Below are 16,744 nucleotides of genomic sequence, written 5' to 3' on the forward strand. Positions count from 1 at the left end.
ATTTGCACGTCAGTCTGATCCCATTATGTATAATATATAACATTAAGAGTTGCTGCATACTCATGTAGTTCATTTCTTTCTTCTTTAAGTCATGCTAAGGATTTGGGAAGTGATGATAAGATATATCAATATGTCATAGGCACATGCAATGCTGAACGTATTTGCACGTCAGTCTGATCCCATTATGTATAATATATAACATTAAGAGTTGCTGCATACTCATGTAGTTCTTTTCTTTCTTCTTTAAGTCATGCTAAGGATTTGGGAAGTGATGATAAGATATATCGATATGGCATAGGCACATGCAATGCTGAACAATATATATTTGCACGTCAGTCTGATCCCTTAAAATATCCATCATTAAGCATATACTCAGTGTTATTCATATCTCTCTCTGTCTTTCTTTCTTGTAAAGAGTCTGGGATATGATGATAAATATATCGATATTTCAGAGCCATATGCAATGCTGAACGAACTATTTGCACGTCAGTCTGATCCCAGCTCTTGTTTTTGTTTCTTTATTTGCATATAAGACTATAGCATAAATCTCACATCATAGCTATTGTTTTGGTTGGAACTTGCAATTAGAGGCGCTTCTGCTTTGGTCTTAAAATGAAAGTTGTTTCCGAAAATCTTTGTTTGTGTTCTCAATTCTGTTGTAGATTTCTCAAGCTCAGTTGTTATACGCTCAAATTATTAACTCAAGTTCATTGCGTTGCAGGTATCTCTGTTGAAGAAACGGGTGAATATTGGGAGCGGCACACCAAACAGGTTAGTAAATCTCATCACTTCCTTCGACTTAAATCAAATTTCATTGTTTTCCTTGACTTGTGTCTTCATATCCTGACTGTTCTCTTGCTCTTCTGTGCAGAATCAAAAAGCTAATCGACATAGAAGCGTTAGGGCTTTCGCGTTTAGATATGATTGTGGTGGACATGCACCCAGATGTCAAGGGATTTTCCTTATTCACATTGCCTCAAGTCAGGTTGGTTTCTCAACTCTTGAACAAGCTGCCCCATCATCATCAATCGAGTGAATTTTTCTGATTTTTATTGTCTGTTATATTTGCAGAGATGAGTTTTGGGATTTGTATAAAAACTGCTTCCACCAGAGAGTCTTAGAAGGAAGACTACGTATCTGCATGTATGGTCCGAAGCCAGCTCCAAACTTAAAGAAGAAGAAAAAGAATTAACTTTGATTGTTTAGTTGTATCAAATTCTTAAAATTATCAAAGAAAATCTTATACTCATCTGTTTTTTTTACCTTCCAAGATAACTCGGATTTGAGATTTCTTGGTTCAAGCGGCTGCTCCAAGTCTAGATCAAAGAAATTCTACTGAAAATGTTTCACATACAAAATATAATGGATTTTGAACGCCACAAAACTTTTGCTATCAAATCATCATACTACTTAGCTCTGATTTTGCAATACTTGATTTGTTTATCATACAGTGATTAGCTTGTGAGAGAAATGCAGTATAGCTTTTGGCCTAAAGTAGTGCACTAAAAAAAATCCTCTAAAAGTCAAATCAACACAAAAGTATACTATAAATAAATGAATGTATATATCTCTGGGAAAGTGTGTATGTGGGTTTGTCCAATAGATGGTGGGGAAGAAGATCCCACAAATGCAGAAAATAGTGGAAACACCACCCAAAGAGCTTCTAGATGTTTGACTTTAGAAGTTTCCATTAAACAAGAAAGACATTCAAAGTAATGTCTTTTTTAGTTTTGTGAAAGATGCATGATGATCCCATTATAACATAGTTTTAAGATAATATAGATTTCTCTCTGTGTTCCATTTTAGTGTACAGTACATAGCTCTGTTTCATTAGATCATATTTATCAGGGCAACTATGGCCCTGTTCTAAGAGTTTTTAAATATTAAAACTGATGAAAAGTTGGGTTTGGGCTAGGAACGCGTTCTCCTGCGAGAACAGTTCGGAGCCATGTTTGTGTGTACGTGGCAGGCCGTCATTGGTCAGGAGATGTGGAAATGGAAAAAGTCTAGGTTTTTCTTTCTTTCCTCTTACATTATTAATATTTTTTCTCCTTTAAGATCAATCTTCAAAGATGCACTTTTGCATATGCCCTTAGAGATGTTTGTAAGAACACTGAACACCTATAATATAGACTTGTCAACTGAACGAATTAATGAGTATTTTATTTTTAATCCTATTTTTAATCCTAATTAAATTAAATTTATAGTCAACTCGTTGTTGTGTGACATGACACTTTTTCTAAAAGGAGTTTTTTTTTTTTCTTTCTTTTTTTGATAAATTTTTCTAATAGGAGTTATTATGATCATTTTTAATCAACAACAGTAACAAGATAAAAAAGTGTCGAATAGTTTGTTTGTTTTCTCCACGCAATGGTTTTATTTTGGTATACGAATCTGCATATGAATTACCAGTAAAAAAAATTACTGTAAAATTCTGCCAGTAACTTATTTCACGTGGAATGTATAAACTTTTATTAGATAACTTGTTGATTTGGTAAATCTTTTTGTTATGCTCTGCCTTACTTACTGCATACAATAAGTGAGTCAGTGAGAGTTACTCAATGGCCCTAAATGATAATTAAATATAAAACTATACAAGGAATAGATAGAGTAAAGATGAATGAAATATATGTGAGTGAGATACAAAATGAGATATAAATAAATGTATTCTACTTATGTCTTTAAACAATTGCAAACAAATATTTTCTTTTGAAGTTTTTAGTGGGATAAGTGGACCGAGTGAAATGCTCATTCCATTCAACATAAATGGTTAATTAGCAAAAAATTGATGAATACTTCACTCCACCATAGTTTATTCCACTAACTAGACATCTATTTGCATCTCATGAAGTGTTACACAACTATATATCTATGCATTATGTTTCAGTCATTAATTACATATCAATATCATGCATAAGGATGTGAAAGAACATTAGTATGATTCTTCCTTCTATTCAGATAAACATATTCAAGATAATGACAGAAACTTCTCAAGACTTAAAAAAAAAAAAAACTTACTAACCTCATAAATCGATCTAGAATGTGGTACACTTAAGATAGTATAGAAACTAAATCTAATAATCAATCACCTAAGCAATAAGAGTTCCAAATTATGTCGTTTACAATTTAGAATTAGATTAACTTTATCCTTTTTCATATTATTAGGTAGCCTACTGGCAAACAAGAAACGAGGAAGTGTGTAATAATTGGATATTCTTATATTATAAAGTAAATAATCTTATAATATTTTTAGGGGGTCCATCTTATAATATTAAACAATATAGTTTTTTGTTGGCAAATGAAAAAAAAAAAAAAAAACTCAAAATAGTTCATGTAATTCTTTAGAAAGTCGATAATTAATGTTATTTTCTTAAAAGCACACGTATTGCTTAGGTACATTATATGTCACATTTTTTGGATTAGCTCCGATGGTGATTGGTAGCTTCAAACTGCAGAGGCGAGGAGAGAAGTCGTTCATGCCGGCTCTAAATTAAATGATTTGAGTGTTTTAAATTTATTTTTTTAAAACAAATGTATGAATGTAACCAAAATGGGATACTATTTGAGATACGATTTAGTGTGTAAGAAAAGGTGATAATTCCATACTTAAGTCTAAGATTTGATTTTGCACCAAAAAAAAAAAAAAAAAAGTCTAAGATTTGACAAGATGATAAAACACTGTCAATTGATCTTTCTTATACTTGCAACAAATGCAAAATAAATATAAAAAAATAAAAAAGAGAGAGAGAAGAGTAATTGGATTCTTACTTTTTGTTTCTGATAGAATACAGTAATTCTGATGATGGCCAAATCATTCCTATTTTTTATCCAAAGTGACAACTTTATTTGCAAATATTCTTATGACGTCAGCATGATTCATGTATCTGTTTCTAAATGCGAAAGACCTTCCAATTTCATTCATACGGAATTACGGATATAGACAAATAGGTGGGGATGTGTCTTTAGTCAAATGGTTAAGGAATGGATCGGACCTTGTCGCGTCACTCGTTTCAATTCCACTAAATTGCGTTATCCCGTGTATTAGAGATTAGGAATGGATCGGACCTTGTCGATCCAAAGATGTAAAAAAAAAAAAAAAAAAAGTTTTTGTACCCAAATTTTGATGACGTCAAGGTTGCATAGGTGTCTATGTATGCAAAAGTGACACGTGTCAGATCCCTATGTCACACGTTGGCTAGTAGAAAGTCTAGAGATAATCTCTCATATTCGTTCACTTTTGAACTGGTCTTCGATGTTAATCCATATTTTAAACTTCTAAACTAGAAAGATTCAATTCAGATTGGCCAATAAATTAATTTATTTTAAAGGTTACGACATTGTCTTATTTATTAGCTTAAAGTCCAGTTTACTTTGCCCTCTATTATTAGTTAAACTTATATCTCAGTAACTTTTTACTTTATCGTGAACTATTGAATCCAAATTTGCATATTGATCAATCAAATAAGATAACCGAGTTATTCAGTCTAGTCTATAACCAAATCGACAATAATGAATACTGAACTGAGTATAAACATATATAATTTTGTTTTAGAATTTTGCTTGTCATACAAAAATCATAACAACTACAAGTTTTTTACTTGAAACCCGATTTAAACCTTCTTAAACCAAAAAAAAAGTTTCAATATCAATATAATTTGGTTATAATCCTTGTCATTTGACTGATGAATTATTTGAAAGACATACTGAAAAATAAAAATCAAAAGCTATATTGGAAACTAGATTTAGACACACTCAATATTTGGAGATAAAAGATTGGATTTTTTTTTAAAAAAAAGAACTTGTGTCTATCAGAAATCTATAGAACAAAGGTTAGATCATAGTGACGTGAGCATGACACAATGCATCCCGTGTTGGTTCCAAACAATGCGGCGGTGTAAGCTTTTTGAAGCCCATTATGGCCCACAAACCATTCAAAGCCAGTCTTGATCCTTTCTCTCTATAAATAGACACACAAAATCACAACACCAAAACACATCCAAAATTCGTTTATTACCGAGAAAAGCACCAACAAAAAAAAAACGACATTAAAGAAGTATATGAGAGCTGCAATAATCAGAGCAAATTCACTTGGAGGTTTGTTTTCATTTAAGTTTATCAGAAACATCAAATCAATGTCTTCTTCTTCTTCTTCCCAAGATTTCGTATCAAGACCTGTAATCAAGAAAGTCTTCGCTAAGCTTCAGAAAGAAGGAGATGGAGCCGTCGTTAGACGCGGCATTTCCAGGTTCCTTAGTCTCTCTCTTTTTGTCTTTCTCTTAAGAAAATTCAATGAGCTTCAAGTCTGATAAATTTTCCTATGAATTCAGGAGCGAGCAGAAGTTATTAGATCCGTTCTTGATGCTAGATGAATTCTCCGGTAAATTCTTGATATTCCCTTTGCAAGCAACCATTTTATTTACTTAGCTATCCATTAAAAAAATTAGCCATTTTTAGTTATTATCCATTTTAAAACAGATATTTATTGGTGATTTTCTAATTTATGTTTTACTCTGTGTTTTTTTTTCTTTGGAGCAGTTTCGCCTCCAGCTGGATTCCCTGATCATCCTCACAGAGGTCAATATTACCATTACATACATATATGAAATAGAAACCTTTATTAATTATCTAATGTTTCTTTAACATTTTGTGGAATTAATGATGAACAGGTTTTGAAACTGTTACATACGTACTAGAGGTAATAATATATAAATAATACTCCCTCCGTTTTCGAATAGTTGTCATTTTAACTATATGCACACAAATTAAGAAACTATTAATGTTGTTAGTTTTTCAATATAAAAATATCATTAATTATCTACCTAAACATAATTTAACTAATAGTAAATCAAGTTGCATAATAAAAATAAATATAAAAAATAAAAAAGTAATAAATTTTGCATCGAAAACTGAAAACGATAACTAATTAAAAACAAAAAATTTCTCTAAAACGACAACTATTCGAAAACAGAGGGAGTAGTATTTTTTATTATGAATCTTTAAAAAAACGTTTTAAAATTATCTTATTCGAATTTAATTTTTTGTGGTTTAGGGAGGAATCACTCACCAGGACTTCAAAGGTCACAAAGGTACAATCTATGCTGGTGATGTTCAGGTAAAAAATAAAAAACAGAATTAACTGTTTAATTATTCCATAATCCAACGATCTTTAAAGAACCTAAAAAGTTACTGGACATTTTTACAGTGGATGACTGCAGGAAGAGGAATCATTCATTCTGAAATGCCTGAAGAAGAAGTTAACAAAGGTTTACAACTTTGGATCAATCTTTCCTCCAACGAGAAAATGTAAATTAACCCACTTGCAAATTCGACATTTTTGGAATCTTTAAACCGGAAATTGACTCTTCATTTTTCATTTCCACAGGATAGAACCAAACTACCAAGAACTGTCGCATTCAGACATACCAAAAGCAGAACAAAACGGTGTTGAAGTCAAAGTCATTGCAGGAGAATCAATGGGAATTCAATCCCCTGTTTACACAAGAACACCTACAATGTTCCTCGATTTCACTCTCCAACCAGGAGCTCAAATCCACCAGAATGTTCCTGAATCTTGGAATGCGTTTGCTTACGTTCTAGAAAGTGGTGAAGGCGGTGGCGTTTTCGGTTCTTCGAACTCTTCCCCTGTTTCAGCCCACAACGTTGTGGTGTTCGGGCCAGGGAATGATGGTGTTAGCGTGTGGAACAAGTCATCTTCGAAGAAATTGAGGTTTGTGTTAATTGCTGGAGAACCGATTGGTGAACCGGTGGTTCAATACGGTCCGTTCGTGATGAATACTCAAGCTGAGATTGATATGACCATTGAAGATTATCACTATGGTAAGAATGGCTTCGAAATGGCCAAGTATTGGAGGTCACAATGATAAAGAACTAATAATCATCACTACTTTATTATTTTCGTTTCTTTTCTTTCTATTTTAATTATGTGTGTTCTAATTGGATAATAATAAAATGAAAACAAACGTTTTTTTTCTTTCTCTTTTGCTAAATTTGTGGGTGGGAACCCATTAAATCCGAGGCTGACTATTTTTTAAGTTCCAAACATTGTCATCATTATTAAGGAAGTCTTCCACAATTTTAGTTTAAATTACAAACTGTTCATACTATTATATTGACATATGAAGAAAGCATAAGACACTTTCTATGATTCTTAAAATGTCTAAATGTGAATAAGACAGACAAAACAATTGTTAAATTCCAAACGCGTATTAACACAGTGAAGTGACATAAACATGATTATTTTGTCTCAACTCTCAACATTATGATTTAATTATATAGTGGACGCAATAAATATACTGACAACATTGCTTCAACAGTTCAACTGCCGCATCTATTCGAAATTAAGAACCAAAATTGAAAATTGAAATAAAATTTTTTATCGTTTTGTTTAGATAGTAAATTTGCGGGCCAATGAACTAAAGCAGCAGTTGGAAAATATCAAAATTGATTGAACAATCATAAGTTTACAAAAGTTACAAAAAGGAAGTAGAAATGAGAACATAACTTGTACACTGACCAAACTTCATGCCCAAGTTGCTCACATTTCTTCTGTATCTGTAACACATTTCTCTCTTCTTCTTTTACTTTAACTGAGAACTATAAGAATCTACCTCTGTCTTTCTATAAGTTAACCGGGAACACAATTTTACCCGAAACCAATCCGCAGGACAAAGAGAAACCGGTACAAAGATGTTACCTCGAACAGCAAGAGAATGTCTTTGTTCCTTCGTTCTCGTTCTTAACCAAGCTAACCCGATTTACGGTTAGCTCCTCTTTGTAAGAATCAGAGTTCAATTGCTTTCGACTAATGTTACTATAGATCTCCCGAATAACCATCTCGAAAGCCGTCTTTACATTGGTCGAGTCCAGCGCAGATGTCTCCATGAAAAACAATCCTTCAGACTCAGCAAGACTCTTACCTTCCTCAACACTCACCGCTCTTATGCTCTCGAGATCACATTTGTTTCCAATAAGCATTTTTGCTACTGTTGTATCAGAATGAGCTGCACCAAGATTCATCATTACTGTCAAAACTCACTCTAAACCCAGCTTATCACAATTCCAAGCTCGATAGAGTAAAGATGCAAACAAGAATCGAAAATTCTACTTGAAGAGTATGTAACAGTTCAGAAACAATCATTGCATATGCTTCATCATTCAGTTTCATGATTATCATAAATCTAAAGAATTAGATAAACTTGACTTGACTTTGAATCAAAGTCTCATGAAGTCATCATGAATCTTTCAGATCTAAAAATTCTCACCAGCAGCATCACTATCGCAATGATTCAATCCTAAAATTCACACCTAATCCAAATCCAAATCGATCCCTACTCTAATCAAAATCAACATTCATATTTGCAGATCTCACTTACTGTTGAGCTCATCGAGCCAGCGACCGACGTTTTCGAAAGTGGAGCTACGAGTGATGTCGTAGACGACGAGAGCTCCAACGGCGCCACGGTAATAAGCAGAAGTAACGGCACGGAAGCGTTCCTGGCCGGCGGTATCCCAAATCTGAGCTTTGACCTCTTTGCCGTCGATGACCATGCTCTGAGTCTGAAACTCGACGCCGATGGTGGCTTTGGAATTGGGATTGAACTCGTTACGGGCGTAGCGAGTGAGGAGATTGGATTTGCCGACGGCGGAGTCTCCGATGATAACAATCTTGAAGAGGTACTCTTCACCTCTCTCGTCGTCCGACATTTCTCCTTCTTCTCTGTAACGCTTTGTTGGAGAAAGAGAGATCAACGGAGGCTTTATTAGGTTGTTTGTGAGCGCAATGAATGTTATTATTTTGCGCATGAAATTATATTCCATCATTAATACACTAAGATTTTTCTTCTTTTTAAAATTAAAGCAATACTAGATTTTAACCCGCGGTACACCGCGGGGCTATATTTTCTTAAAAAAATCAAAATGTAATTTGTTTGATAGATTATTTTGATTGTTAATTTTAGGATTTCACCCGTGGTATACTATCTTTTATAAATATCAACCCAAACCCGTCCCATCATATTACCCGTCCCGTGAAATTAAACATCATTTAGTTATTTTTCTTTTTAATAATACTTTTATTTAAAAGCTATATAATTCAAGTCAATTTAAAAATTTCTTTTAAATGGTTCCCATAAGATATATATACATATATATTAAATTTGTATAGAGTTGAAATAATATTAATATTACAAACTTTTTATATAATTTAAATATTATAAATATTTTTAAAAATATGCAATATATATTTTTTGTTATTGAATAAGAGGATATTATGTGTAAGAAATGTAGAAAATAAGAGTTTAATATTTTTATTATGGAGTCGTAAGAAAAATCTTTTATTTCTATACATGTTATTCGTTTATTAATAATAAAAGAAAACAAATCCTTTAAATTAGATATTAACTAAAATAAACGCACCATAATTACTTATTAAGTAACAACCAATAAATTTCACCAAAAAATAGGTAACAACCAATAAATTCTAAACGCAGTAATTAAAGAATGAAATATTAAAAAAAAATATCAAATAAGATATAAGAATCTTAAAATAATTGAATATCTAAATAATTTAATTGTTAGTGTCGATTTTAATGCCTTCATTAATGTGGATTTTTTTTTTTACAGAGAAATATTTCCTAAAGATTATCACATTAATGACTCAGAAAATTAAGGAAGATATGAATTTATGATTCTCGAAATCGTATTGGTAATATCTTTAATTAATATTTTTCAAATTTAAATAATTAATGCCAATGGCATTCATCCGTAAATACATTCCAACTCCAGGATTTATTTGCTAAAAGTCATCCAAAAATGTATATATAGATTGATAGATTATTTTGATTGTTAATTTTATGATTTCACCCGTGGTATACTATCTTTTATAAATATCAACCCAAACTCGTCCCATCATATTACCCGTCCCGTGAAATTAAACATCATTTAGTTATTTTTCTTTTTAATAATAATTTTATTTAAAAGCTATATAATTTAAGTCAATTTAAAAATTTCTTTTAAATGGTTCCCATAAGATATATATACATATATATTAAATTTGTATAGAGTTGAAATAATATTAATATTACAAACTTTTTATATAATTTAAATATTATAAATATTTTTAAAAATATGCAATATATATTTTTTGTTATTGAATAAGAGGATATTATGTGTAAGAAATGTAGAAAATAAGAGTTTAATATTTTTATTATGGAGTCGCAAGAAAAATCTTTTATTTCTATACATGTTATTCGTTTATTAATAATAAAAGAAAACAAATCCTTTAAATTAGATATTAACTAAAATAAACGCACCATAATTACTTATTAAGTAACAACCAATAAATTTCACCAAAAAATAGGTAACAACCAATAAATTCTAAACGCAGTAATTAAATAATGAGATATTAAAAAAAAATATCAAATAAGATATAAGAATCTTAAAATAATTGAATATCTGAATAATTTAATTGTTAGTGTCGATTTTAATGCCTTCATTAATGTGGATTTTTTTTTTTACAGAGAAATATTTCCTAAAGATTATCACATTAATGACTCAGAAAATTAAGGAAGATATGAATTTATGATTTTCGAAATCGTGTTGGTAATATCTTTAATTAATATTTTTCAAATTTAAATAATTAATGCCAATGGCATTCATCCGTAAATACATTCCAACTCCAGGATTTATTTGCTAAAAGTCATCCAAAAATGTATATATAGACTACAAAATATGAATTTGTTTACTTTTTTTTTATTTCAGGGACCAAATATGAATTTTATATTTTTTTTTTTGTTTTTTAAGAAATTTAAAATTTGATGAAATGAATTCATTTTTATTTATATCAGGACCAAATATCAATTTATTTGTTTTATGAGAAAATTTTATATTTGATGAACTAAAGAGATCTAACTTTCTTCGAAGATATATACTGTATACACAATTTTTGTTTGCCTCCAAAAGGAAATTAAATGGTGTATAGTTTACAACAACTTAAAACCTAATTGGTAACAAGTGGATTTTCCATATCAGTTTTCAAAAACAAAAAAAAAATATATAAAGAAATTGGTATTTGTACATTTATTTCCTTCAAATAATGATTTTGGTTCAGTTAAGGTTTACTTTATACATTTGTTGGAAACTTTCAACCGATCCTGATATTTTTCTGAGTTTTTCATTCACAGATCAAAACGTACGTAGGATTGAGAACTATTCACACACACAAACGCGCATCTCTTTCAAATCTCAAATAATGGGTTTTGCTCTAATTAGCTAAATTAACCAACTTTGAGAAAAAAAAAAGAAAAAAAAACGAATGATTGAATTTTAAGTTATAATTAACGTCAAGACTTTGAGAGAGTGACAAAACCCCAACCTTAATTAACCTATCATCACTTTCATTAGACCTCCAAAATAACTCCTTCCTGCTATGTTTCTTTATCTGTCTTTGAATTGGTTCTTCTATTACTTTATTGCATCATATTTGGAAACATAACGCATCAATTCATCATCGTTTCTTGCATGCCCCACAAGTACATTTCTCCATTCCCTTTTCCAGTGACTGCACATACCAGATCATTTAAAAAATCATATTAATTTCTCCATATGCATACTTGAATAAGACATTAAGACCTCGACATGTGAATAAACCGGACCTCAGAATCTAACCGATCAAACATGACGTAGACCAATCGCGTGTGTATATATGATAAATATAGTATAATTAACCATCTATCTGTATGTTTAAGTAGAGCTATTATGCATGATTCTTAACTTAGAAGAGTCTATTGTTAACGTACTTCTATTACAAAAGTTTTTTAACAAAATTTAAGATGCAAGTATGATCAGTTTTATGTTAGCAGGGTGAAAATGATATAAAGAAAACATTATTATCATGAGACCAACGCAAAAACCTTATTGTTCATGAGAATGTATATATTTTAATTAACAGTCACATGCATGACATTTTGATGTCATGTAATTTTATTGTTGTCATGCATGTAATTTTCTAAGTGGGGATTAAAAAACACGTCTGAGTAAATTATATGATTCATGATTTGATCATATTGGGCGATAACTTACCACTATACACCATAACTATTTTCTAAAATAATATAATTTGGCTTAATGTAACATTTTCTCAACATATATGAGGAATATGATACCCTTTTGCTTCATATATATGTATCTAAGGACGCACCTCTACTTGGTGTTGAAGACCTTTGATATGCTCAACAGCCAAATCCAACATATCTGCGTAGCTCGTTTGCTGCCAAAATTTTCAAACCGTTATTATATATAGATAATAGATACATAAAACTAAACCAAAATTACACAAATATAGAAATAATATCACTTACCTTATCCATATTAGGCACAAGTTCTTGTAGCTTCTTCAGCTTCCCGCTTATTCTCGTTCTTCTCTCCTATACACAAACACGCAAACCAAATCATATAAAAACTTGATTATACTCTTGTTTTCTTTGCTTTTCAAATTAAACTACATTTTAAGATTATATCAAGACTCATGCGATAGTAATCACCATAATAATAGAATAAAACTAACCCTTTCAGCGATGCTGCGTGGGTGAGTCGCGAAGCCGCGCTTGGCCCTAGCCTTACAAGGAACCGAGTCCTCTGGGATGTTCATCAAGTTCTCCATTCTCGCCATTTCCAGAGATGTTTGCGGCATGCTAAACTAAAAGTCAAAAGCACATATATTAATGAGGTGAAACAATCTAACCACTCAATGAATATCATAACCAAACCAATATCAGTGAAAAATTTACACAAAAATCATTTGGTAGCAAAGGGCTAGTGAAAAAGATATATAAATCAATCATAAACCTTCTCTAAGCTATTTATATGTATTACACACAACCACTCAACTTTGGCTTCTACACACATGAACTTTGGCTATTTACATTTTTATTGGCATTTATTTCAACTTGGAATTGTATCGTAAACTTTATGGAATTCAAATTTGGCTTGTAGAATTCATATTATATGACACTATAATAATATCTGTTAGCATACAACTTGTGAACCATACATAGACAAATCATTAATAAACAATTTTCAGGCTATTTGTTTGGATCGATTATAATTATATTCCTAAATAAGTCATAGACCTTCTCCAAGCAGTTTATATGTATTACACAAAACCATTCAACTTAATTTGGCTTCTACAAATGAAATTTAGACATAGACATTTTTGTTGGCAATATTTGAACTTGGGATCCTATTGCTAACTTTATGGAATTTAAACTGATTTATAGATTTCATATTATATGACACACTATGATATGTACAACTTGTGAACCTATTATAGTAGATCAATCATATAAACCTTCTCCAAGCCATACAAACTAATAATACCCAAAACCACTCAACTTTGGCATATTCACTCTTTTTGCCCTTTACCTAGAAGAATCCAGGATTTATTAACTTTGTTATATAGAAATTTAATCTAAAAAGTAATTCATACAATATAAATACATATATTAACCGCAAAATGAAAGAAAATATATACCTGAGTTTCTAACGTGAAAAAGTCGGAGTTCTTGGACCGTTTTCCGGGTTGATCAATGGTGAAACTGATATGAGAAGACGAGTTGTCCCAATTGTTATTATGATTATGATTTCCAAAACTCATACTACTCGATGCGACACCGTTTATAGCCGCCGCAGCCGCTTCAGCCTCCAAAATTCGCGGTAGAGACTTATGTTCTTGATGACTACTACTGCCGCCAGAGAATCTCAGCTCCGACTTCAACCTCGACGGCGCTCTCTCTCCTCCTCCGCCGCCGCTGTAACCTCTGTTTGGCTGTCCTAGAGAAAAACCTGTTCCTTCTTCCATCAACAAATTTAGTTTGAAAGAGAAAGAAGTTTGTAATGTAATGTGTAGGGTTATAATTAACTTTTTGTCTCAGTATTTTAATAACCAGCTTGGTTTTTAAAATCTTTTTTTTTTTTTGGCCAAAAAACCAGCTTGGTTTTTAAAATCTATAATACAAAATAAGAAGAGAATGGGTCGTCTTCGAAACTCGAGGACCCCTTCCTTTGTCTCTTCTTATATTTATCACCAATTTGGTAGAGAATAAGGATTCATGAAAAGAATCTTAGAAATATTCACTTTTCGAATTCCAATTATTATCATATACAAATTAGTATGAGTATAATAATGCAAGATGGGTAAATTTTCTTGGGGCTCGCACATGGATTACAGGGGAATGTGAACCGGACATATGCAATGAACCGAAGATCAAATTGCACAAAAATAATACAAATTATTAATAATCTAATCATATATAATGACAAGTAGGCGTATCCTAAAATCGAAATAGTGACCTTGATGAAGCCATGTCAGCAGGGTAGGCCATCATGGCTGCTTTGTCAGAAGAAAAAGAGCAAGTGGATGGATTAAATATTTCTAAGTGGATCGGATTATACTTTTTGTAACGATTCTTCTTTAACATAACACTTTTGGCAAGTGTATGTTTTATATTACATGCTATATGCATTAAATTGCATTATTAATATAAACAACTTGCCACTCTTGGAAATACGTATTTGATTATTCTTGCATGTTTATACATGTATATATGCGACTATGATCAACCATGGTATATTTCTCCAGACATAAACTGAAAGAGAAAGGTGTGTATAAGATCTAGAGATAGATTACCTATTTACCAATTTTTATTTTTATTTTTCTCAAAAAACTATTGACTAAAGCAAATATCTATAGATAGATATTTTGAAACTACATGTGTATTAGATATTCAATTACGTGGTTGATATTGTTCTTTAATTATATAAAAAAAGGTCGCATCCCTTTATAAATGGAGGGAAACCAAACCAATTCCAACCTACAGACAAACTACTTAAAGTCATCGATACAAAATCAAGACTACATGGTTTAGATTACAGCAAGTCAAAATTTACTTGCCGACATATTTATCGATATTAAAAACATATTCAGTTTTTAAATACTAGATTTGACACAAATATGGAATTTTGTATTTTCTTATACCAAATTCGTATTGCTTATGGAAAAAATAAATATTAAATGTTGTAAGAAAACTTCTAATATGTAAAAAAATGTTTTAACACATTTAAGAAAAATTCGTAGTGTGTATCATCGTATAATATTTATGTCAATTATCCGTCGACAAAATTCAGTTCCAAACAAAAAGTAGGAAAAATAAAGAAACGAAAACGTTACCGTTGGGATCAGTGGGAAGATGTTGGTCGTAGAATCCGGCCGGAGAGCTTCTGTGTCGGAACAAAGAAGAAGAAGAAGCACCGGAATCGAATCCGATGGAAGATGGTTCGCCAGATAAGTAATGGCCGACGACGAGGAGGTTGGGATTGTGCTGCTGCCGCTGCGGCGGTGAAGAATGGTGGCTTTGAGGGGCAAGAGAGGAGAAATCACGGGTGGCTCCGGCGGCTGAGTCATATTGATTTCTGTAGGCGTCGCCGCCGTCTGGAGCGGTGGACTTAGAGGAATTAGGAGGGTACATGAAATCGGAAAAGAAAAACCCTACAAAAGTTAATCTGATGGTTTCAGGAAGAATCTTGAGGAGAGGGTTTGAGGGAAAGAAAGAAAGATATTATTATGACTATAATTTATTAATTAATATGATAATTAAAGTAAGAGTAACAAATTAGAGCGATGGCTTGTGGGTGCTTGACCAAGAGAGAGTCTCCTCCCGGTCCCGTCAACGCACGTGCTCCTCACGTGGTTGACAGATGGTGGTTTGACGATATTTGCGATATTTTCTTATAACTTAGCATCATTAATTTTGGAAACAGAGTTGGTTTAAGAAAAAAATAGGAAGTTATCATTGATCAGTAAAGAACTAAAGATGTTGGTTGAATATGATAACAATTTTTCGATTTATTAGGTTAAACTTAATTCGATCAAAAAATTAAATTTAAGTGGAGTTATTATCATGTAATCATGTATGATGGTATCGATAAATCAGTCGATATAATGATCTCGGGTATATTCATTAATAATCTTTACAGCCTAAAATGCCAATTTTATGCTCATAATTAAGAGAGAAACAAATATCAAATAAATGGTGTATTGTATAAATTTAAGTGAATACTTTTACAGATAATCAAAGCCTACATTATTTTTGGGGGATGAGACTAATGTCCATATTAGTTTTATTATCGTCAAGTGGGTCGTTAAGATTCCATTTTGTATTATTAATGGGTAATCAACTTGCTGTTTAACTAAACTTTTCATTTATATAAAAAGTCTATTTCTTCGTTAATTAACAAAAAAAAAAAAAAAAAAAGTCTATTTCTTCGTTTATGTTTTCGACCGACCCCAGTCCCCATATGATCCAAGAGAAAGGCAGACCATGACAAAACATCCATTTTAAATTTATACGTTTCCTTGATTTATAATAATTAAAAACAACACATGCACTTCTTTTTTTATTAAACTATGGTGAAAGTCGGGAAAACGGCTGATTCCCCCACAAACTTAGTTACTTTATCGGATTTATACACAGAACTTTGAAGCGTGCCTATAACTATATGAACTAAACTAAATTTTGAATTTCCTACACAGACAATGTAAATCCGGTCAAAACCATCAAATCGACAAACGGTGTTACTGTTCCGTTAAATATTGCTAACTAGGATGCCACATACTGCTATAGAACGACGTCGTTTTGTTTAATTTTGTAAAAATAAAAATCTGAGACAA

At 31.6% G+C, this 16,744-nt stretch overlaps 4 protein-coding genes across 5 annotated transcripts in view; 2 read left to right on the forward strand and 2 right to left on the reverse strand.

The window, feature by feature from the left end:
* The window catches only part of LOC9316093 (protein CMSS1), a 2,475-nt gene extending 1,091 nt beyond the window's left edge, over positions 1 to 1,384 (forward strand). The window contains exons 4-6 of one of the 2 annotated variants that reach the window (XM_002879980.2): positions 722 to 771; positions 872 to 985; positions 1,072 to 1,384. In XM_002879980.2, coding sequence (XP_002880026.1) covers positions 722 to 771; positions 872 to 985; positions 1,072 to 1,192 — 285 coding nt within the window. In that variant the 3' untranslated portion in view covers positions 1,193 to 1,384. Of the gene's footprint in view, positions 1 to 415; positions 698 to 721; positions 772 to 871; positions 986 to 1,071 lie in introns of those variants that run through there. The other variant, XM_021026990.1, reaches the window with a different exon arrangement.
* A 3,495-nt stretch (positions 1,385 to 4,879) lies between these two features.
* Positions 4,880 to 7,105, forward strand: LOC9316094 (pirin-like protein 2). Its single transcript, XM_002879981.2, has 7 exons — positions 4,880 to 5,245; positions 5,328 to 5,377; positions 5,536 to 5,574; positions 5,667 to 5,695; positions 6,050 to 6,112; positions 6,203 to 6,303; positions 6,383 to 7,105. The coding sequence occupies exons 1-7, from the start codon at positions 5,058 to 5,060 to the stop codon at positions 6,879 to 6,881; spliced, it is 969 nt and encodes a 322-aa protein (XP_002880027.1). The 5' UTR covers positions 4,880 to 5,057; the 3' UTR covers positions 6,882 to 7,105.
* A 338-nt stretch (positions 7,106 to 7,443) lies between these two features.
* On the reverse strand, positions 7,444 to 8,835 carry LOC9316095 (ras-related protein RABA5c). Its single transcript, XM_002881841.2, has 2 exons — positions 8,394 to 8,835; positions 7,444 to 8,021 (listed from the first exon to the last, which is right to left on the reverse strand). Exons 1-2 carry the CDS (start codon positions 8,821 to 8,823, stop codon positions 7,711 to 7,713), a joined length of 741 nt encoding a protein of 246 aa, XP_002881887.2. The 5' UTR covers positions 8,824 to 8,835; the 3' UTR covers positions 7,444 to 7,710.
* Positions 8,836 to 11,169: 2,334 nt separating this feature from the next.
* On the reverse strand, positions 11,170 to 15,643 carry LOC9317954 (transcription factor bHLH129). The gene is made up of 6 exons (XM_021030042.1): positions 15,245 to 15,643; positions 13,550 to 13,860; positions 12,584 to 12,715; positions 12,378 to 12,443; positions 12,218 to 12,286; positions 11,170 to 11,578 (listed from the first exon to the last, which is right to left on the reverse strand). The coding sequence occupies exons 1-6, from the start codon at positions 15,540 to 15,542 to the stop codon at positions 11,525 to 11,527; spliced, it is 930 nt and encodes a 309-aa protein (XP_020885701.1). The 5' UTR covers positions 15,543 to 15,643; the 3' UTR covers positions 11,170 to 11,524.
* Positions 15,644 to 16,744: the final 1,101 nt, after the last annotated feature.

Source organism: Arabidopsis lyrata (genome assembly GCF_000004255.2).
Source record: "Arabidopsis lyrata subsp. lyrata unplaced genomic scaffold ARALYscaffold_4, whole genome shotgun sequence".
NCBI classification, from domain to species: Eukaryota; Viridiplantae; Streptophyta; class Magnoliopsida; order Brassicales; family Brassicaceae; genus Arabidopsis; species Arabidopsis lyrata.